The sequence below is a fragment of the Mesocricetus auratus genome, unplaced genomic scaffold (genome assembly GCF_017639785.1).
Source record: "Mesocricetus auratus isolate SY011 unplaced genomic scaffold, BCM_Maur_2.0 Super-Scaffold_100004, whole genome shotgun sequence".
Taxonomy (NCBI): Eukaryota; Metazoa; Chordata; class Mammalia; order Rodentia; family Cricetidae; genus Mesocricetus; species Mesocricetus auratus.
The window spans coordinates 53,843,446-53,867,957 of record NW_024429189.1 but is presented as its reverse complement, the minus strand read 5'-3'; the positions used below and the strand labels follow the sequence as shown (position 1 = coordinate 53,867,957).

Here is a 24,512-nt window from a genome sequence, read left to right as displayed (position 1 = left end):
TCCAGTCCAAGGAAGAACTCCTTAAAGTATTTTCTACTACTGTATATAAACTGCATTTAGAAGCAGATGTCTAAAACTACAATGTGTTTATGAAGAACATATAAATAATGCTTGTTTGCATGAGTAAGAGCTACAGAAACTCAGTGAGAGTACATGAGAGGATTTTGAAGGAGCAAAAGGAAATAGAAAATTATGACATTGTAATCACAAAAGAAGTATTTTTATAAAGTTCAGGTGGAAAACATGTCTTTGCCTAGGGCTGAATTAAAGGAACACAGAATTTTTTAGGGTGAAATGAAAGAAGAAAGAAATGCAATTTTTGGAAGTAGCTGTCCCTCCGGCAGCATCAGGTAAACAGGCCGGCTTCCCGGCCTGTGTTCCAGAGCCTGCAGATCGCCTGGGAACTGCACAGAGCTCCCAATCCCAGTGGGAGCATCAGGTAAACAGGCCAGCTTCCCGGCCTGTGTTCCAGAGCCTGCAGATCGCCTGGGAACTGCACAGAGCTCCCAATCCCGGCGGGAGCCAAGCACCCCAGACTCCAGATCTTCTCTCCCACCAACGAGACTAGGAAACGAGAGGAGGCTGGGAGTACAGGGAAGGAGCTGTCCCTCTGGCATCATCAGGTAAACAGGCCGGCTTTCCGGCCTGTGTTCCAGAGCCTGCAGATCGCCTGGGAACTGCACAGAGCTCCCAGTCCCGGCGGGAGCCAAGCACCCCAGACTCCAGATCTTCTCTCCCACCAAAGAGACCAGGAAACTACAGGAGCCAGGGAGACCAGGGGAGTAGCTGTTCTGGATCAGGTACAACAGGACCCAGCATAGGGTCCAGGGGACCAGGTAGGAGGCTAAGTGCCCCAGATTCCTGTTCTTCTTCTCTACCCACGGACCAGCATTTGGACAAGATATAGAAGAACCACCAGATTACTGGACTTACTAGCACCCACCAAAAGGGAACTCTGGTCCCCAGACCAGGAAGGGGCTCTTTCTGCACCCACTAGAAGAAGAGATGGGAAAGAGACAATACAAAAACACAGTCAGCAACAGAAAAACAAATATGACACCGCCAGATTCTAGAGACTCCACACCAGCAAGACCCCAATATTCCAACGCGAAGGAAGCAGAAGAGAACGACCTTAAAAGCACTTTCATGAAAATGATAGAGGCCCTAAAAGAGGATATTGGAAAATCCCTCAAAGAAATGGAAGAAAAAACAAACCAAAAAATGCAAGAAATGGAAGAAAAAACAAACCAAAAAATGCAAGAATTGGAAGAAAAAACAAACCAAAAAAGGCACGAAATGGAAGAAGAAATGAAGCAAAAAATGCAAGAAATGGAAGAAAAAGCAAAGCAAAAAATGCAAGAATTAGAAGAAGAAACATACCAAAAAAGGCAGGAAATGGAAGAAGAAACAAAGCAAAAAATGCAAGAAATGGTAGAAAAAACAAAGCAAAAAAATGAAAAAAATGGAGGAAGAAACAAACCAAAAAAGGCAGGAAATGGAAGAAGAAACAAAGCACAAAATCCAAGAAATGGAACAAAAAGCAAACCAAAAAATGCAAGAAATGGAAGAAAGAACAAACCAAAAAATTCATAAAAGGCAACAAACGGACGAACAGATAAACAGAAAATTGCAAGAAGCAATGCAAACGCTGCAAGGGTTGAAAACTGAAATAGAGACACTAAAAAAAACACAATCTGAAGAAAGGCAGAAAATAGAAAAGCTGGACAAACAGTCAGGCACTACCAATACAAGCATTACCAACAGAATAGAAGAGATGGAAGAGAGAATCTCAAGTGTTGAAGATACATTAGGAGAAATGGATTTATCAACCAAAGAAAACCTTAAATCCAACAAATCCTTAACAGAAAACATCCAGGAATTATGGGACACCATGAAAAGACCAAACCTAAGAATAATAGGTATAGAAGAAGGAGAAGAAATCCACCTCAAAGGGGCAGAAGGCATATTCAACAAAATCATAGAAGAAAACTTCCCCAACCTTAAGAAAGACATGCCAATGAAGGTACAAGAAGCCTACAGAACACCAAATAGAGTGGACCACAAAAAAATCCCCTCGCCACATAATAATCAAGACCCCAAACATACAGAATAAAGAAAGAATATTAAGAGCAGCTAAGGAAAAAGGTCAAGTAACATATAAAGGCAGACCTATCCGAATTACACCTGATTTCTCCATGGAAACTCTGAAAGCCAGAAGGTCCTGGATAGATATTCTACCTACACTAAGAGACCATGGATGCCAGCCCAGACTACTATACCCGGCAAAGCTCTCAATCACTATAGACGGAGAAAACAAGATATTCCATGACAAAACTAGATTCAACCAATATGTGTCCACTAACCCAGCCCTACAGAAAATTTTGGAAGGAAAACTCCAACCCAAGGAAGCTAACTACAACCAGAAAAACATAAGCATTAGAGAATCCCTCTCTACCAACAGCCAAAAGAACAAAGGGGTGAAATTCCACACATAATTCCACCAACAACAACCATCGCAAATCGAAGAAGGATGAGCAATCAATGGTCATTAATATCCCTCAATATTAACGGCCTTAACTCACCCATAAAAAGACACAGACTAGCAGAATGGATTCGAAGACAGAACCCTTCCTTCTGCTGCATACAAGAAACACACCTCACCCTCAAAGACAGACATTACTTGAGAGTTAAAGGTTGGGAAAAAATTTTTCAATCAAATGGACCCAAGAAACAAGCAGGGGTAGCAATCCTAATATCTAACAAACTAGACTTTAAAATAAAATCAATCAAAAGAGATGAAGGAGGTCATTACATACTCATCACAGGTGAAACCCACCAAGATGAAGTGTCTATCCTGAACATCTATGCCCCCAATACAAAGGCATCCACATTCGTTAAAGAAACATTATTAGAACTTAAATCTCATCTAAAGCCCCACACAGTTATAGTGGGAGATTTCAACACACCACTCTCACCACTAGACAGGAATACCAGACAGAAACTCAACAAAGAAGCAAAGGGTCTAATAGAAGTAATGACCCAACTGGGATTAACAGATATCTATAGAACATTTCATCCACATAAAAAAGAATATACCTTCTTCTCACCACCACATGGAACCTTCTCAAAAATCGACCACATACTTGGCAACATATCAAACCTCAGCAGCTACAAAAAAATTGGAATAACTCCATGCATCTTATCAGACCACCATGCCTTAAAATTAGAATTCAACAACAACACAAATTGCAGAAAGCCTACAAACTCATGGAAATTGAATAATGCTCAACTGCACCATCCCTGGGTCAAAGAGGAAATAAAAAAAGAAATTAAAGACTTCCTCGAATTCAATGAGAATGAAGACACAACATACCCAAACCTATGGGACACTTTGAAAGCAGTGCTACGGGGGAAGTTCATAGCACTAAGTGCTCACATGAAGAAACAGGAAAACAGTTATACCAGAGAATTAATATCACAGCTAAAAGCTCTAGAACACAAAGAAGCAAACTTCCCCAGGAGGAGTAGACGCCAGGAAATAATCAAATTGAGGGCTGAAATCAACAAAGTAGAAACCAGGAAAACAATACAAAGAATCAATGCAACGAAGAGTTGGTTCTTTGAGAAAATCAACAAGATAGACAAACCTTTGTCCAAACTTACCAAACAGCAGAGAGTGAACACGCAAATTAACAAAATCAGAAATGAAAAGGGGGACATAACAACAGACTCTGAGGAAATCCAGAGAATCATTAGGTCATACATTGAAAACCTGTACTCCACAAAATTCGAAAATTTAAAGGAAATGGATGACTTCCTGGACAGCTATCATTTGCCAAAACTAAATCAAGAACAGATAAGCAATTTAAATAGACCTATAACCCCTATGGAAATAGAAGGAGTCATCAAAATCTCCCAACCAAAAAAAGTCCAGGTCCAGATGGCCTCAGTGCAGAATTCTACCACAAATTCAAAGAACAGCTTATACCAATTCTTCTCAAAGTGTTCCACACAATAGAAGCAGAAGGGTCTTTGCCAAACTCTTTCTATGAGGCTTCAATAACCTTGATCCCCAAGCCACACAAAGACACAACTAAGAAAGAGAACTTCACACCAATATCCCTCATGAACATTGATGCAAAAATACTCAATAAAATACTGGCAAATCGGATCCAAGAACACATCAAAACAATCATTCACCACGATCAAGTAGGTTTCATCCCAGGGATGCAGGGATGGTTCAACATACGAAAATCCATCAACGTAATCCACCATATAAACAAGCTGAAAAACAAAAATCACATGATCATCTCACTAGATGCTGAAAAAGCCTTTGACAAAATCCAACACCCCTTCATGATAAAGGTCTTGGAGAGATCTGGGATAACAGGGACATACTTAAACTTAATAAAAGCCATATACAGTAAACCAACAGCCCACATCAAACTAAATGGACAGAAACTCAACGCAATTCCTCTAAAATCAGGAACAAAACAAGGCTGTCCACTCTCTCCATACCTTTTCAACATGGTACTTGAAGTTCTAGCTATTGCCATATGACAACAAAGGGGGATCAAGGGGATACAAATTGGGAAGGAAGAAGTCAAACTTTCACTGTTTGCAGACGATATGATAGTTTACATCAATGACCCAAAGAACTCTACCAGGGAACTCTTACAGCTGATTAACACCTTCAGCAAAGTGGCAGGTTACAAGATCAACTCAAGAAAGTCAGTAGCCCTACTATATACAGATGATAAAAGGGCTGAAAGAGAAATCAGAGAAACATCACCCTTTACAATTGCCACAAACAACATAAAATACCTTGGGGTAACGCTAACCAAACAAGTGAAAGACCTGTATCGTAAGAACTTTGAATCTTTAAAGAAAGAAATTAAAGAAGCCCTCAGAAAATGGAAAGATCTCCCATGCTCTTGGATAGGCAGGATCAATGTAGTAAAAATGGCAATCCTGCCAAAAGCAATCTACAGATTCAATGCTATCCCCATTAAAATCCCAGCACAATTCTTCACAGACCTTGAAAGAACAATAATCAATTTTGTATGGAAAAACAAAAGACCCAGGATAGCCAAAACAACCCTGTTCAACAAGGCAACGTCTGGAGGCATCACTATCCCTGACCTCAAGCTCTATTATAGAGCTATAGTCCTGAAAACAGCTTGGTATTGGCACAAAAATAGACAGGTAGACCAATGGAATCGAATTGAAAATCCGGGTATTAACCCACACACGTACGAACATCTGATCTTTGACAAGGAAGCTAAAAATATACAATGGAATAAAGAAAGCATCTTCAACAAATGGTGCTGGCATAACTGGAGACTGGCATGTGGAAGAATGCGGATCGATCCATGTTTATCGCCATGCACAAAACTTAAGTCCAAATGGATCAAAGACCTCAACATAAATCCAGCCACACTGAACCTCTTAGAAGAGAAAGTGGGTGGTACCCTTGAACGAATTGGTACAGGAGACAGCTTCCTGAACATAACACCAGTAGCACAGACAGTGAGATCAACAATTAATAAATGGGACCTACTGAAACTGAGAAGCTTCTGTAAGGCAAAGGACACAGTCAGCAAGACAAAAAGGCAGCCCACAGAATGGGAAAAAATATTCACTAATCCCACATCTGACAGAGGGTTGATCTCCAAAATTTACAAAGAACTCAAGAAGCAAGTCTCCAAAACAGCAAAGGACCCAATTAAGAAGTGGGCTGCAGAACTAAATAGAGAGTTTTCAATAGAGGAGTCTAAAATGGCTGAGAGGCACTTGAGAAAGTGCTCAACATCCTTAGCCATCCGGGAAATGCAAATCAAAGCAACTCTGAGATACCATCTCACTCCTGTCAGAATGGCTAAAATCAAAAACACCAATGACAATTTATGCTGGAGAGGATGCGGTGAAAGGGGGACACTCCTCCATTGCTGGTGGGAGTGCCAACTGGTTCAGCCACTTTGGAAAGCAGTATGGAGATTCCTCAGAAAAATGGGAATAAACCTACCACAAGACCCAGCAACTGCACTCTTAGGCATATATCCAAAAGATGCCCATTCATATAACAAAGATGTCTGTTCAACTATGTTCATAGCAGCTTTATTTGTAATAGCCAGAACTTGGAAGCAACCTAGATGTCCCTCACCCGAAGAGTGGATAGAGAAAATGTGGTACATCTACACAATGGAGTACTATTCAGCAGCAAAAAATAATGGAATCATGAGATTCGCAGGCAAATGGATGACACTAGAAGAAACCATCCTGAGTGAGGTAACCCAGTCACAAAAAGAGAAACATGGCATGTACTCTCTCATATATGGATTTTAGTCATAGATCTGGGGAGTGCCAGCCTACAATCCTATGGCCAGAGAGTCTGGGAAACAGTAACTTCATTTACTGGCTGGTTAAGTACTGAGCTGAACTCAAGAAAGCCAGTATCAGAGAGGGAGGACTGATGATCAAAGGGATTAAGACTGGGCTGGTTGAACCCCCAGAAACAGCTGACCAGACAAAGGTTAACTCTTGAATCCCAGGCATCAGCCTGGGAATCCAGCATGGGACTGATCAAGACCCCCCGAATCTGGGTGTCAGTGAGGAGGCCTAGGTAATCTATTGAGCCTTGGACAGCAGATCAGTACCCATCCCAAGTATACACACGGTCTCTGGACTCCCATAGAACAATGTGAGGTGCACTCTCACCCTGAATTCTTGGGGAAGGGTCTAGGCCCTGCCCTATATGAAATGACAGACTATGGACACCCCCATGGAGGGCCTCACCCTCCCTGGGGGAATGAGGGGATAGCGGGGGGGGATGGGGGGAGGGCACGGGAGGAGGGGAGGGAAAGGGAGAGGGACCTCGTACTGACTTGTGAAGCAACCTTGTTTCTTATCTAAATTTAAAATGGAAAAAAATATTAATAAAAAGAAAAAGAAAAGAAAAAAAAAGAAATGCAATTTTTAAAATAAATAGTGTTAGCCTGGCAGTGGTGGCGCACGCCTTTAATCCCAGCACTCGGGAGGCAGAGGCAGGCAGATCTCTGTGAGTTCGAGGCCAGGCTGGACCGATAGCCCTCCGAAACAATACAGAGAAACCCTGTCTCGTAAAAACCAAAATAAAATAGTGTTAGTCAATGGAATGTTACAAAGAACTTTTCCTCATTGCCACACTGGGGACAAAATACCCTTACATTTGGTTTAGATACTGATTTTTTTTCACTGAGTATATTCACATACAGTGTTCTCTACACCAATATTTTTATGAATATAGGTCCCTGAACAATAGGAAAAATGCTAAACTTGATTAATAACAGGAGATAATAAGCTTGAGACAGAAGTGTCCTTTCTTGAAAGGAAGTAACATTAAATTAAAAGCCTTATGCAGAAATTTTAAATTAATTAGTCAAAAATGACTAGCTAGGGGCAAGAGAGGACTGGAGAGTTCTGGCAGTTAAGTGCACTTGCTCATAAGGACCAGAGTTCAGGTCCTAGGATTTTCATAACAAGGTGTGAATCCCACACCACCTGTAACTCCAGCTGCAAAGTATCTGATGCCTCATTCTGGCCTCTAGCCACCCACAAGTACCTGAGCCTTCACACACACACACACACACACAGATGTGCATACATTCACAAACGCATGAATAAATAAAATTAAAATGAATAGCTGTAGAAGATAAGGAGCAAAAAGATTAGAAGGAGTAAGAAAGGTTAATAGGAAACAAATATAATCAAAATACATTATATGTTCTTGTAAAATTATCATCATGAAATCCTTTATTATGATTGATATAATATTTAAAATCACTAACAATTATTGTTTATCCAATTCCAAGTCAGCCCTGGAGACCACAGATTGTCGAGAGAGTATAAATCCCTTAGGCTCAGGGTATAAACTCTCTAATGAGGAAAAAACAGAGACTTAGTTGACAATCTCCTCAACCAAGTGCAGAAAGAAAACCTGGAAGCAACTCCCATGTAAGTAGAACAAAACAAATGTCGTGTTTCAACATCAGCTGTGATCAAAACCGCAGTGTGAACAGGAAACAGCAGAGCAGAAGGGTCAGAGGCAGAGTCCCAGAATGTCTCACCTAAGGCCCAGAGGATTCACACCACCATGAGTGAGCTAACAGTGGGACAAGGGGGTTGTTTTCTTCTGATTGAGTGCTTCCTGTGAAAGAAGGTAATGACAAATAATTCAAAGAGCCAACTAATCATCGGCTGTCATGTGTTATCACAGCCATTTGGTTGAGCTCAACTCAGTGTCTGTTCCTATGCTGAGAAGTTTGCATAATTTGCTCATTTGATGCTTTCATCACTGCACTGCAGACAGTCTTTGTACTAACTCTATCTTCAGGTTTTAAATAATTTGAAAGATATTGCACAAAATCCCACCTACACCTTTGGAAGATCCTCCCTCCATGGTTTTATCTTGCATAATAACTCTAGACACCAAAACCAGAGCTTTGTTATTGGTACGGTGTCCATGTAGTTAGATGGCATTTTCTCACGTCTTTAGAAGATTTCCAAGGCCACCATGATTGTCAAGATATCAAACATGCATCAGAGATCTTATTCCACACAAACCTTCACACATTTGACCCTTATAGACGCACCACCCCAATCATCTACAAGTTCTAATATGTCAGACACTAATCAGTCACTTTTTATCTTAAAAAATCTTACCATCTTGATAATGTTATAGGCAAAATCATACACTATATGAACTTCGCAAATTAGGAGAGCCACCATTTGTCCATGTTTCTTTCTCACAGATTCTAAGTGCCATTTCAGTGTAGTAATGTGATTTGCTTAACCAACAATTTTCTAAAGAATCTTTTAGCTGTTGACACTTTTAAATTATTGCCAATGAAGCTTTTTAAAAACTTTTCCACATTTTGACATGAGCATAGGTTTTGTGTAAACAAAATTGACTATGAGTACAAACTGGACTGTATGTTTGGATTCCTTAAATACTACCAAATTATGTTTGCAGAACGATTATGCCATTTTCCATGTTCACAACAATCTATAAAGGACCCAGAGCTCTGAGTCTTTGCCAGTGTTGAGTTTTGTCAGTGTTTTTAGTTAGCAATGATGATGGTTGTGCAGCAATAGCTCAGAATGCTTAGTGTGATGATATCCTAGCCTGTTGATAATTCACATCTTCCTAATGGCTAAGAAGCCTGACAGGTTTGATATATTTATACATATACCCATCCGGTGAAATAGTCTTTTCAAATGTTTTACCAATTTTTAAATTTTCCTTTTTTGGATCATTTTGCATTTCATCCAAAGCTAATGGAAGCTCCTGTGTGTAGTTTACTCTTGGGAACCCAGATGTGCTCCCCCGTGTGCCTGTCCCTCCAGTGTTTGAATGCTCACTAGCATAGTGGCACAAAACATCCTGGAAGCAAGTGGAATGCGGCATGCACTTCATTCTTCATTTTATATTAATTCTTTGAGAATTTCATGCAATGTATTTTTAGCATATTCATCCCCCAACTTCTCCAAAATCCATACCCTCTTTCTTACAAACCCAACGCCATGCCCCCCCACATGCACACCTTTTTAAACTCATTAAGTCCTATTTTTATTACACTAATACTTTTAGATATGAGGTCATCACTGAAGCGTGGTCAGCTTATCAGGAGCCACACCCATAAAGAAAACTGACTGCCCCTCTCTCAACAGCTACCAGTTACCAATAGCTCTTCAACTAAGAGTTAACTTCATGCTCACCTCCTCTCCCCACGCTGGGATTATGTCTGGCTTGAGCTTGCATAGGTCTTGTGCAGGTTATCTCAAGTGCTGTTAGTTTACATATGCGACTGTCATGCTGTACCCAGAAAACAGTTTCCTTTATTGTTATCTACTGCTTCTGGCTCTTAACTCTCTTTATGCACTCTTTCCCTTAATGATCCCTGAGCCATAGGAGGACAGAGTGTGGTATAGTTGTGCTACTTAAGGATGAGAATTCTTCGGTCTCATTCTCTGACCTTGACAAGTTGTGGGTCTCTGTGTTCAGAGCCATCTACTACATAAAGAGGCTTCTCTGATAAGAATTGAGAGATGCATTAATCTAAGGGCATCATGGTAAGTCATTGGGAATTGCTTTAATGCTATTTCAATTCTGCAAAATAATACTAGTAGATTCTACTCTAAGGGCCTCTAACCTATATAGTCACAACTTGGCAGTCTTTAGCAATCAACCCTTGGGATTTGGCACCTCTAGAAACATCTCACAAGATAACAGTGTTGGCTTATTTCCTAAGGGAAGGTGATTAGACGGTGAAGGCTCTATGCCTATAACTGAGTTAATGGCTTTTCTGTAGAACAAAGTCATCTATCATCATGTAAAATAGATTTGTCATGCTAGAAATTTAGTCCTCCCCTGTTCTCATCATCTCTTGCTCATGTACCTTCTGCCATGGAACAATGCAAATGAAGACCCTAACCTGATATAGCCTCTCTTCTTGAACTCACCTGCCACCAGAACTATGACCTAAGCACGTCTATTGTGAAGTTTCTTTATAAATTAACAAATGCTATAGTAACACAACACATACTAAGAGAGGGTGCCTGCTCTACAAATTCATTCCACGTCAGATAACACTGTGGTGATCATCCCTATCCACACAGACTTTAGACTTCATGTACTTTTCTCTACATCTGTTTTTTTTTTGTTGTTGTTGTTTTTTTTTTTTTTGGTTTTTCGAGACAGGGTTTCTTTGTATTGTTTTGGAGCCTGTCCTGGAACTCACTCGGTAGACCAGGCTGGTCTCGAACTCACAGTGATCTGCCTGTCTCTGCCTCCCGAGTGCTGGGATTAAAGGCATGTGCCACCAATGCCCGGCTACATCTGTCTTTTCTTAATATCTATTACACAACTGAAATAGGCCTTAATAAGCAACAGAAGCAGGATATCAGACTTCATAAATAAAAATGCATGATGCTGAATAGAATTTGAAAATTTATTCATATAAAGAGTAAATAACATTAAAGTGTCCATTAAAAAATCTCAAGGCCCATTATGATTAAAGTCATGTTATTTGGCAAAATTCATATTTTTAACCTGATGTCCTTCCTGGTACACAGCCACCTTAATATATTTCTTACAAAACTTTCTTAAATGTTGATCCATGTAGCAGATGAGGAATTTCAAAAAGTGGATATTTGTATAATTTCAGTCTCCATAGGAGTGTTCACAAGAGTCCTAGGTGAGCCTTAGATGTCACATGCATTAATTTCTTAGTGTCCCATTGGACAGAGTCTAGTAGCATGTCTATGGACTTTGAAATCATCTCAGTGTACAAGTGTGATTGGAACTGCAACTTATTCTTGTTCGCTGAAGAAAGGACAGGTATATCAATGGGGCAGAAACCAATTTCTGCAAGACTGGGGGTGATGATAGACTATTCCTCCTTGAATAGTGCTTTGTAATCTGGAAGGGAGTAACTATAAACACACTATATGATGGAGTTGAAAGTTTCACACTATATGAAAGACCACATATGAATGCACCTTGACTCTATACCCAAAAAGGCACAAGAATCTGTAACTTAAAAAAATACATGTGATTTTAAAATAATCTGTCCATATATATGTATATATATATGATAGATAGATAGATTTTATATACATACATATATATAATTTACTCATTTACATAGATTGAAGAGTTAGTATGTGGTTTTCCGTTAACCTTGGTAATAGCTAAAAAGAAAATCACTCAATGCCATATGAAATACAAATCAGCCATCAGCCTCTTACATATATAAAATGAGAGGATTCTCTTAGAACAGCTACAAAAGCATCATAAAGTCAACAAAATTGTGTAGACCTTACAAATGTCTCAAATTTTCATTAGTAATTTCAAGAGTGTGAAGTATAATTAGGTGACTAAAAAGATAAATGAGTAAGAATGATAGAGGCTTTTTAAAAGGCAAAATTATAATTGTATATTGCCTTATGCAAATATAAATTCATGTATAATAGAATGGAAAAGTATGAGATTTGCGATGCTTAGGATTGTGTATTCACAGTTGATTTTTTTAATGAGTATTGTTTACCTTTAAATAAAAATATGCATGCAAAGCAAAAACCCACTTGTGAGTCTTTACTATGGGTATAAAAGAATGGAGTGAAAAAATAAGGATTTTCTTAAATCTGATGAAATATTTTCTTTCTTGTTTTGATCCTTTTCTTGATCACTTACAGACTCTTGATAGCTATGACACAAGGAAATGACACGAAAGCCTCTGACTTCTATCTGCTAGGATTTGGGATCCAGCATGATACTCAGTGTGTCCTCTTCGTTGTGTTTCTCATCATCTATGTGATATCCATGGTGGGTAACACTGGGATGATTCTCCTCATCAACAATAACTCCAGACTTCAGACTCCCATGTACTTCTTCTTACAACATCTGGCTTTTGTTGATATCTGTTACACATCTGCCATCACTCCCAAGATGCTTCAGAACTTCATAGTAGACAACAAATCAATAACTTTTAAGGGATGTTTAATACAATTATTTATTTATGCAATATTTGCAACCAGTGACTGTTACCTCCTCGCTGTTATGGCAGTGGACCGCTACGTGGCAATCTGTAAGCCCCTTCGCTACCCTATAATCATGTCTCGACAAAGCTGCATTCAGTTGGTAGCTCTTTCTTATCTTATGGGATCAATAAATTCATCAGTACACACAGGATTTACATTTTCATTGTCTTATTGCAATTCCAAAAACATTAATCACTTTTTCTGTGACATTCCCCCAGTCATCACTCTTGCATGCTCCAAGATTGACCTTAATATCATGCTACTTATGGTGTTTGTGGGATTTAACCTGACATTCACTGTGTTGGTCATCATCTTCTCCTACATATATATCATGGCTGCCATCCTAAAGATGTCTTCCACTGCAGGGAGGAAGAAAACCTTCTCCACGTGTGCCTCCCACCTGACAGCAGTCACCATTTTTTATGGGACCCTTGCTTACATGTACTTACAGCCTCATTCTGACAATTCTGAGGAGAATATGAAAGTGGCCTCTGTGTTTTATGGCATTGTGATTCCCATGTTGAACCCTCTGATCTATAGCTTGAGAAACAAGGAGGTCAAAGATGCTATAAAAGCCACCAGAAAAAGGTTCTTTAAATTGGATTTAAATTATTAAAATTCAGTACATCATATTACATAGTTAAGGCATGTTTCTGCATTTGAAATTAATCTATAATATCCACAAACCATCACTGTAACTCATTTAGTAATTCTGAAACTGAAAACAGTGACCTTCTAAATCATACCCAGAGACTCTTTGATCCCTAGAACAACATTTGAAAACATCTCAACTTCTGATGAGAAAAATTCATGGAGATTATTCAAACACTAAAAAGTAAATACATACCTGGAAAAAATGCTATTTCAAATATAATTTAAGTACATAAAAATCTCTACTTGTACACTATTATCAAAATTTCAAAGTTAAGTCATTATATTCCTATCATTTAAACAGTCCTCTAGATTATCTACAGTTGAGTCCAATGCTAATTCTGTTGAAATTATTGCAAATAACCTGGATTTTAAATAAATTTTCCTATTTACAAAATATCTTTTCACCCAAACTATCATCTCTACTCAATATTTACACATTTGTTACCTTCCCTCATATTTTAAAGAACTTATGTCATCAGTCAAACTCAATATAATTATCTCCAACTCTGGAAAAGGGGACTACTGGGAGTATAGTCTACTTCTGTCTCCAATAAAGATCATTTTAAAAGAGTTAATCTAAAAACATATCCAACTTATCCATTTTTATAAAATATATGAATCTTTTGTTTAGCTATAGAAACTTCAGAGGAATTCCAGTGGAACTAAGGAACACTTCAAGTCAAAAAAAGAGCTGTTATCAGGGAAGTTGTAGTATTATATTATAATTCACTCAATGATCTGAAATAATGTAAGAAAGACCCATTGTAGAACAGTAGGTTGCCACTCAGAGTAAATTATTTTTCAGAGGACAAATTGATCAGGCTTTATGATACACCCACCATAGATGCATATACAAAATCTAGCCACTTGATAAAACAAAATATTCATTAAAATACCCTCCATATTTATTAAATTTCAGGAATTTACTAGCTGTTCATTATTATAGTTTTTAATTTTTTATGTGTATGAGTATATTTGCCTAAATGTATGCCTGTGTATTTTGCATTATCTGGAACCAGAAGAGAGCTGCAGATGCCCTGGAAATAGATGAAGTTGTAGATGGTTGTGAACTGTTATGTCAGTGCTGAGAATAAAACCCAGGTCCTCTGGAAGGGCAGCCGGTGCTCCAATGTATTGAGCTTTATTTTCAGCCCTCTTATATAGCTTCTTTTAAATTAATAAACAAAGCAGGCCTACAAATGAATTGAATATGCCCCCTGAAAGAAAATATGCAGTGTCTACACCTCTCCTACAACAAACTCATAATGGCAGCTCATGGTTTATGAGGTTCAACAAGTCTTCATTCAGAATTGGTAAGGAGGGCTTGAGTGATCATTCAATAAAATGCATGTGTTGCAAGCAAAAGAAACTGAGTTTTAATTACAGAACTCACATGAAAAAATGGGAGTAGTGTAATGTTTTTATAATCTCAGTACTAGGAAAGTCAAGAAAATGGATCTCTGGCACTTTATGCCAGCCAGCCTAAATCTTCAGTCAAGTGCAGATCAATGAGAGACCCTGTCTCAAAAACAAGGAAAAACACCATGCCCTTGTGATTGCTTACACACACACACACACACACACACACACACACACACACACACACACACACACACACACACACGGAGAGGGATTGAAGGGAGTCATTGGCAATTATAACTAACCTCATAAAAATTATAAATCTAGCAAGGCAGTGGTGGTGCATACTTTTAGTCCTAGCACTCAGGAGGCACAGGAAGGCAGATCTTTGTGGGTTTGAGGCCAGACGTGTCTACATAGTCGGTTCCAGGACAGCCGAAACTACAGAGGAAGTGTTTTGAGACACTGTCTCAAAAAACAAACAAAAAATTTCAAAGTCTAAACCCTGAGAGAATAAATATGGTGTCATGGACCAAGTACCCTAGAATAGGAATGATGAAGAAAAGAATAGCTACACAGGCAGAAAGATAATGTGTTTATTATTCCATGTGTGTGATCACTGCTATAGCAAAATACAGTTAGTGTCTGTGCTTTGTGTTCCCTGTTTCTCCATGAGAAACATCTATGATTTTGAGGGCAGAGTAATGTGGCAGGAAAAGATCACACCTCAAGCAGCTGTTGTGTGTCTGAGTTTTCATACTTGAGACATAGTCTTGATTCTCTGGTCAGGTTAGATGTCTTGAGGAGGTGTCATAAAGAATTAAGCTTACTATTTAAAATGTATGGCACGTACCATCAGCAACTAGGAGGTGATCTCTAAATTGATTCAGCCTCCTGCCTAGCAAGAGTGGGTTGTTTGCTTAGAGGATTTGGACTTTGAATACTTGAGATACTCTATAGCAATTTAAAACTCCAGAGGAAGTGGAGAGTGGAGGTATTAACTGTACAACTTGTATGCAAAGATAATTTCGTGTTGCCTGCACGCTATCCAGCCCCAATAAATATTCAGCCAAAACCACAGCTGAATTCCCTAAATTGACAATATTGTGTATATATCCCTATTTGGTTTCAACAGAGTAATTCATAAAGTACAAGGAAGTTTTTTGTTTTGTTTTGTTTTGGTTTGGTTTTGGTTTGGTTTTTCAAAACAGGATTTCTCTGTGTAGCTTCCGAGCCTCTCCTGGCACTCGCTCTGTAGGCCAGGCTGGCCTCGAACTCACGGAGATTCACCTGCCTCTGCCTCCGAAATGCCAGGATTAAAGGCATGCACCACCATCTCCTGGCTACTAGGAAGTTTTATATTTGAACAGATATCAGGCATTGCTCCAGGCATCTCTTCCTTCATCTGTATCTGGTTCACAACTTTATCCTTTTTGTTATAATAAAATGTGAGTCCAGGCGGTGGTGGCACATGCCTTTAATCCCAGCACTTGGGAGGCAGAGGCAGGAGGATCTCTGTGAGTTCGAGGCCAGCCTGGTCGACACAGTGAGTTCCGGGACAGCCTCCAAAACAATACAGAGAAACCTTGTCTCAAAAAACCAAAATAAAAAATGTGTATATATACATACATACATACATACACACACACACACACACACACACACACACACACACGTATATATATATATACTGTTTCCCAAGGTTTTACTTTACAATCTATAACAAAATATTATTGACTGGGTGGATTAAAAACAACAGTATTTTCTTTCTCATGGTTCCAACAGCTGGAATCACCAGAGGTGATTTTGGTAAGGAAATTCTTCGTGATCATATTCACATCTCACTTTGTCCTCATTTGGTCAAAAGGAAAGCTGTTGAGCTCTCCACATCCATTCCGGTGAACTTCATGTTCACTGCGTACTTACTTTTCAAAAATGGTGACACTATGGAATAGTGAAATTTGGGGAGTCACATGTTCACAGCATTGTGCCCCTTGTCCCTCACAATTCATATCCATCTCACATATAAAATGTCATTTTTCATTATAACAATCCCAATGTATTTGCTACATATCAATTTCAGAAGTCTAAAATCCAAATACCATCTACATAAAATATAGGTGAGTTTCATGACGTTATTTATTCTAAGAAAATCTTTTTTGGCCTAAATCTGAGAAACCAGCAAGTATGTGCTCTCAAAAATGACAATTGCTGGGGAGAGGAGAGGAGGAAGAACTGCCTGGAGGAGGCTCTTAGACCATCCAAGCTACCCAGAAGAAACTCCTTGATCTAGTAAGCTGCATAGAAGTTATGCAGATAGCTGTAGCGATGTAGCTTTCTTGAGTTGTCATCCAGGTTTTTTGGTGATGCAGCTGCCTTTGATCAGTCTCTGCTCTTGTAGGGAATCCCTCACCCATATTCCAGTTAACAACCTCCAAAAGCCATTTGTTTACACAGAAATAGAAACACACACACACACACACACACGCACACACACACACATACACACACACACACAATGATAAGAAAGACATTCCTACTACAAAAAAAAATAAGAAAGGGGTAATGAACCCTCAGAAAGTCTTGAGTCTTGGAAGTGAGTTCTGAGGCTGGGGAATAACCTCTTTTGGCCCCATATACTACCCTCTGAAGAGTTAAAGGGGAGAAAACTCTGCCTTTCAAACTCACATTGAGACTTCCTCATGAGCACCATACCCATCATGTTTCTACAAATATATTATACATGGTTTCTTAATTAAGCTCCAAGAACAAATAAAAATTTCTCCATCTCTCTCTCATCAGTCCTGGTGTGAATCATTTTACTTTTTCTGCAGCACCTCAAAATTCCTCCAGCGTCTACTCACTACCTACATCCAAAATGGCTTTCCTATTTTTAAGCACTTGAAACAGATGCCCTTAGCTCTGTGTAAAAATTTCAGTCTCAGAGAGTCTGGGCTGCTATAACAAGTTACTATAGCCTAGTTTGTTTCTAAGCAACAGAAATTTATTCCTCAAAGATTTGGAGAGTAAAAGCCTGGAATTAGGACAGCAACCTGATCAGGCTCTGGTGAGAGTTCACTTCTGACTTGCACACTGACAATTTCCAATGTTAACTTCAACAGAAGAAGGAGAGAAGAGAGAGGAATATAGCTTTCTTGGTAAACTTGGAGACACAACTCTCATTCATTAGAGTCCCAGCCTTATGACCTCAGGTACACCCAACAATTCCACTTTTTTTTTTTTGGTTTTTACGAGGCAGGGTTTCTCTGTATTGTTTTGGAGGCTATCGGTCCAGCCCAGCCTCGAACTCACAGAGATCCGCCTGCCTCTGCCTCCCGAGTGCTGGGATTAAAGGCGTGCACCACCACCGCCCGGCCAATTCCACTTTCTAATACTGGCACAATCCATGTCAATATTCCATGTCAGCATGTGTACTGAGGTGAGTAAATATTTGGTCCATAACACCAAAATTCTCTGAGATAGTTCAGTGAACTATTCTTTAAGAGCAATATTGAAACATTTCAAATGAACTTGGAATCCCTGTAAGAGCTGACCCTGTTGTGAGTGCAGGACAGCTGGTTCTGATGGCTTGAGAAATGACAGGCAGTAGAGCTAGCTCTGCTCCTCACCTGGGAAAAGCAAGGAGAGCTGGCACTGCTGGCATGGTCACAGGACAGATGGTGCATGGACCAACTCAGCCACCACCCAGGTCCAGATCCAGGGCTTTGAGTTGGTTCACCACAACATCTACCACATCTAAGAACTTCTGGATCATGTGAAGGGACTGGTCCTGCAGAACCAAAGCCGTAGGATCTCCATGACACGGGGCAATAACAGGATATCTGAGAGGTGTACTGATGAGGATCCAGTATTGATAGTGTAGCAGAAGCTAGAGGCATTAAGACTGACCAGTGACTCATTGTGATGAACATTTGTAAGTAAAGCTGTTTGGACAAAAGGACAGACTGAACAACACAGCACAGATTCCATGTATAGATTATTTTGTGTTTTTTAATCAATTTATTTTGTTTTATTTGTGAGGGGAGTTTCAAGGACAGAAGGACGGTATGGAGGGACAAGGAAATGAGTAGGATTATGGTGCATGATATGAAATTCACAAATAATCAATAAAAAGATTCTTAAGTTTTGTTTATTGAAGCCACTGCCTTTGGGGTGATGTATGAAGACAAATGGCTTCTGTGGAAATTGTTTCTTCATAATATGTAATTTTATTTATCTCTTTAAAGTGATTTTCCTAGCTAGGCAATAAACAAAAATATACAAAAGGAGAAAATTCTTACTTGGGTTATGATGAATTCTACAAGGAATTCTGGTAAACAATGAGGCATATACATTGAGTCTCATTTAGACAAAATATTCAATCAACTCTCCTCTTCCATTGGATGACAGTTTGTGTATATATATATATATATATATATATATATATGTATATATATATATGATGATTACTCTTCCATAGCTTAAGAGACAAAAAACTCATAATGCTAGAAGGAAAATACCATAAGATGCAGACATATAGAGGGATAAACAAAATTAACAACTACAAATATTCTAAAACACAGTGTTGATGGGATGTGAAACAAGACAGAGATTGATTTTGTTGCTGTCTTATGCAGACTTACTCAATAGCCCAAAGTGCAACACTGTTGAATGATATGGAAAATTTCATTTCTTTTTTATAAATATTTTTCCTTTTTAAATTTAAATTATAATCTAACTTCTTTTACATGTCAATCACAGTTCCCTTTCCCTCCCTTCCTCCTCAGCCCCCCACTGGCCCCCTATCCCATCCCATTTCTGCTCCCCAGGGAGAGTGAGGCCTTCCATGGCACATCTTCAAAGTCTGTCATATCATTTGGAGCAGGGCCTAGACCCTTCCCCATGTGTCTAGGCTGAGAGAGTATCCCTCTATGTGGAATGGACTCCCACAGTCCATTCGTGTACTAGGGATAAATACTGATTCACTACCAGAGGCCTCATAGATTAACCAGACCTCCAAACTGACATCCTCATTCAGGGGGTCTAGAAAGTCCTATGTTGGTTTCCCACCTATAAGTCTGGAGTCAATGAGCTCCCCCTTGTTCAGGTCAGCTTTTTCTGTGGGTTTCTCCAGCCTAGTGTTGACCCCTTTGTTCATCACTCCTTTGTCTCTGCAACTGGATTCCAGAGTTCAGCTCAATGTTTAGCTGTGGATGTCTGCTTCTGCTTCCATCAGCTACTGAAATAAGGTTCTAGGATAACATATAAAGTAGTCATCAATCTCGTTATTAGAGAAGGGCATTTAAGGTAGACTCTTGACTATTGCTTAGATTGTTATTTGGAGTCAACTTTGTAGATCTCTGGACATTTCTCTAGTGCCAGATTTCTCTTTAAGCCTATTATGGTATCTCTTTTCTTGCTCTCCTCTATAGAGAATTCTCAATAGAGGAGTCTAAAATGGTTGAAAGACACATAAGAAAGTGGTCAATATCCTTAGCCATTAGGGAAATGCAAATCAAAACAACTCTGAAATACCTTCTTACTCCTGTCAGAATGGCTAAAATAAAAAACACCAATGACAGCTTATGCTGGAGAGGATATGGAGAAAGGGAAACACTATTCCACTGCTGGTGGGAGTGCCAGCTCTTTCATCCACTTTGAAAATCAGCATGGTGGTTCCACAGGAAATAGGAGATTAGTCTACCTCAAGATCCAGCAATTCTAGTCTTAGCCATATACCCCCAAAATGCACACTCATACAACAAGGACATCTGTTCAACCATGTTCATAGCAGCATTAATTGTAATAGTCAGAACCTGGAAGCCACCTAGATGCCCCTCAACTGAAGAATGGATAAAGAATATGTGGTACATTTACACAATGGAGTACTACTCAGTGGAAAAAAAACAATGGAATCTTGAAATTCATAGGCAAATGGATGGCACTAGAAGAAACCATCCTGAGTGAGGTAACCCAGTCACAAAAAGATAAACATGGTTTATACTCACTCATATACAGATTTTAGACATGGAGCAGGGGATTGCCAGCCTACAATCTCACCGTCAGAGAAGCTAGGAAACAAGGTGTGTCCTAAGAGAGACATTTATGCTCTCCCAGAGAAGGGGAAAGGGACAAAATCTTCTGAGCTAATTGGGAGGATGGGGGAGGGGAGAGGAAGTTAGAAGAAAGAGAAGGGGAGAAGAAGAGGGGAAAGAAAGACATCAGAGAGCAGCAAGATCGAGTCAGGGGAAGAATAGTAAATTTTGTTTCTTGGGTCAGGTTACAGATGTGTCTGTCACTCTATTCTCGCTTTTATCAAGTTATTATGGGTAAAGTGATGTCCAGAGCTACAGAAGACACATTGTATTGTGAGACAACCAGCATATTAGAAACACTATAGAAATCACAAACATACTAATCTTGACTCTCAAACATCTGTTTATGAAGAAAAATAAATCTCTGCATTCAAGTCAACATCTATGAGCAATTGATTGGGATTGTAGCTATCAATGTCAATTCATCAGCCATTTTTCACTTCATTCAGTCACCAACTATTCAAAAAACCACAGGTCACTGAGGCAAGCTTTGTCTGTAGCCATTAAGTTAAAGATTTAATCACAGCAAAGTTCAAGACAAATGAAACTCACAGTTTCATTCCATAGATAGTTACATAAAATATACTAACTAATAAAGTACAAGTAGAATAAATGACTCTGCATAGGAATGCTTTTTTTTCAAATATTTTATTTATTGTGTACACAGTCTTCTGCCTGCATGCCAGCGGAGGGCACCAGGTCTCATTCAAGGTGGTTGTGAGCCACCATGTGGTTGCCGGGAATTGAACTCAGGACCTCTGAAAGAACAGTCAGTGCTCTTAATCGCTGAGCCGTCTCTCCAGCCCTTTTTTTTGTTTGTTTGTTTTGTTTTTGTTTTTTGTTTTTTTGTTTTTCGAGACAGGGTTTCTCTGTATTGTTTTGGAGGCTGTCCTGGAACTCACTCTGTAGACCAGGCTGGCCTTGAACTCACAGAGATCCGCCTGCCTCTGCCTCCCGAGTGTTGGGATTAAAGGCGTGAGCCACCAACGATGCTTTTTATATTTGATTTTTCAGAAAAGCTTTTGTGCTGGTACCAGGTTCTTTATCATTATAGTTCTACAGTGAAGTCATGTGTGATAATATTACCAGGTAAGTCCTTACTGCTAAGGATTGCTTTGATGACAGTTGGTCTTTGTCTTTTCACATGAATTTTGTTTCACCTAGTTCTATAAAGGATGCAATTAGAATTTTGATGGTAATTACATTGAATCTGTAGATAGCTTTTGGTAATTAGGACTTTTCACAAATTAATTCTATCAATCCAGGAGTATGGAAGATCATTCTATATCTAGCATGTTCTTCAATTCCTTCCTACATGATCTTAGTTTTCACTATAGAGGTATATCATTTCAGTGCTTAGATTTACTCCTAGATACATTTTTAATTATTGTGAATTATTCTTTTTCCTAAGTTCTCCCTTAATAACTTCATTGTTTGCAAATATTAAAAAACTAATGATTTTTGTATGTTGATTTTGTTTCCTGCAACTTTACCAAAAGTGTTTACTAAATCTAAGAGTTTTCTAGTAAAGTCTGTCTGGTCTTCTGAATATAGAACATGTCTGCAAATGGGGATAATTTGACTTTTTTCTAAGAAGCGTTCTCCATTTTAAAATGAATCATGATCCAAACAACACACTAATTTATAAAGTGGATTATTATCACAAATATAGAAAATTTATTTAGAAATTGATAAATATTATGAGTGCTTGTCAGAAAGAAACAACTCAAATAAAATAAATCAAAACAAAACAAACTGTTAATATAAAGAAATCACTTAGATTTTCTCCTTTATTCCTCACCTTGATCTTCTTATATTTTCAGTGACAATGACACAAGAAAATGAGACTGACATCAATGACTTCTATCTTCTGGTATTTGGGGTCCAGCATGATACTCAGTATGTCCTCTTTGTTGTGCTTCTTTTGATCTATATAATGTCCCTGGTGGGAAACACTGAGATGATCCTCCTCATCAACACTGACTCCAGACTTCAGACCCCATTTTCTTCAACATCTGGCATTTGTTGATATCTGCTACACATCTGCCATCACTCCCAAGGTGCTACAAATCTTTGTAGTAGAAGACAGATTCCTATCATTTGGAGGGTGTGTAGTGCAATTACTGATCTATGTAATCTTTGCAACTTGTGACTGCTATCTCCTGGCAGCTATAGCAGTAAACCACTATGCTGCCATCTGTAATCCACTTCATTATCCCATAGTCATATCCCAAAAAGTTTGCATTCAGATGGTAGCTGGTTCCTATCTCATTGAATCAATAAACTCCTCAGTACACATAGGATTTACAATTTCATTGTCATACTGTAAATTAAATCACATCAATCACTTTTATTGTGATGTTCTTCCAATTATCAGTCTTTTATGTTCCAACATTGACACCAACATCAGGATTCTTGTTATCTTTGTTGTATTTAACCTGATATTCACTGTGTTGGTTGTTATCTTTTCCCACATATGTTATGGCTGTCATCTTAAAGATGTCCTCCACAACAGGAAGGAAGAAACCTTCTCCACATGTGCCTCCCACCTGACAGCAGTCACCATTTTTATGGAACCCTTGCTTACATGTGTCTACAACCTCATTCTGACAATTCTGAGGAAAATATGAAAGTGGCTCTGTGTTTTAGGCATTATGATTCCTATATTGAACCCTCTGATCTATAGCTTAAGAAACAAGGAAGTAAAAGGTGCTATAAAATTAACAATGAAAAAGTTCTTTAGATTTGATACACAACAATAAAATTTCACTGTATCAAGGACTCAGAATAATATTTAATTATTATGAAATTTGAAGCAGTGAGTTCTTAAATAATGACTGCCCCCATTAATGAATCTGATCTTATAATAAAAGGTATATTCAGTAACTTCTTCTGAAACATATTTAAAACTCATAGTTTAAAATTTTTGCTTTGAATTAACTTGGAGAGGACTTTATGGACATTATTATAGATATAGACAAATATTTTTAAAAACTTCATGAAATACTCTTGCAAATATTTTTAAATACTTAAATGTTTCCTGTGGTGGGTCAGGGTTGTATTTGGTCAAACTGTTGGCCAAGGGGATCCCATGGAGATCTCCAAACAACACAGGCTCATGCTAGAACAGAGGGTCACTCTCCAAAAACTGAGTGTGGGGAGGGTGTATTGCAGAGGAAAACATCCGCACACAGCTCACTGAATGTAGACTGGTCGATCTGCTGCCTGCACAGAGCCTTTACCCCTACGTTCTAGTCTCTCTGGTGCAATAGGTACTCTACAAACTGCAGAAAGAAAAACCTGGACACAAACCCAGCCATAAAACCCTCCACCTACAATCTGTCCTGCATGCAAGGTGGGTTGGAGCAACTATGGCACAGAACTTGTGGAAGTGGCCAACCAATATCTGGTTTAACTTGAAGTTCACACTATGAGAGGGAGCCCATGCCCTACACTGCCTGAATGGCCAGGAACTAGAGACTGGGTGGCCAATAGACCTATGGTAGAACCAAACACTACTGTAAAATAAATCAGTGAAATTATTCATAATGATATTCTGCTATATTCATAGATTGGTGCCGTGTCTGGTCATCATCATCAAAAAGGCTTCATTTAGCAGCAGATGGAAGAAGGAGCAGAGACTCACCGCTAAACATTATGGGGAAAGATTTTAAATTGGAGGTCTCCATTGGGTCCCATCTCTTGGAGATCGGAGAACCCTATGGAAGAGGATAAGGAAAGACTGTAGGAATCAGAGGGGATGGAGGACACAAAGAGAACATGGCCCACTAAGTCGACTAAGCAAGGCTCACATGGTCTCACAGA

The 24,512-nt window shown here is 39.0% G+C and overlaps 1 protein-coding gene and 1 pseudogene across 1 annotated transcript; both read left to right on the top strand.

The window, feature by feature from the left end:
• The first annotated feature begins 12,247 nt into the window (after positions 1–12,247).
• On the top strand, positions 12,248–13,195 carry LOC101840426 (putative olfactory receptor 5AK3). The gene has a single exon (XM_005065072.3). The coding sequence runs from the start codon at positions 12,248–12,250 to the stop codon at positions 13,193–13,195; it is 948 nt and encodes a 315-aa protein (XP_005065129.1).
• Positions 13,196–22,515: 9,320 nt separating this feature from the next.
• On the top strand, positions 22,516–23,449 carry LOC101826576 (annotated as a pseudogene).
• Positions 23,450–24,512: the final 1,063 nt, after the last annotated feature.

What these genes read in the sequence shown, in the direction of transcription:
- LOC101840426 (XM_005065072.3), top strand. Translation starts at nt 12,248, where the DNA reads ATGACACAAGGAAATGACACGAAAGCCTCTGACTTCTATCTGCTAGGA.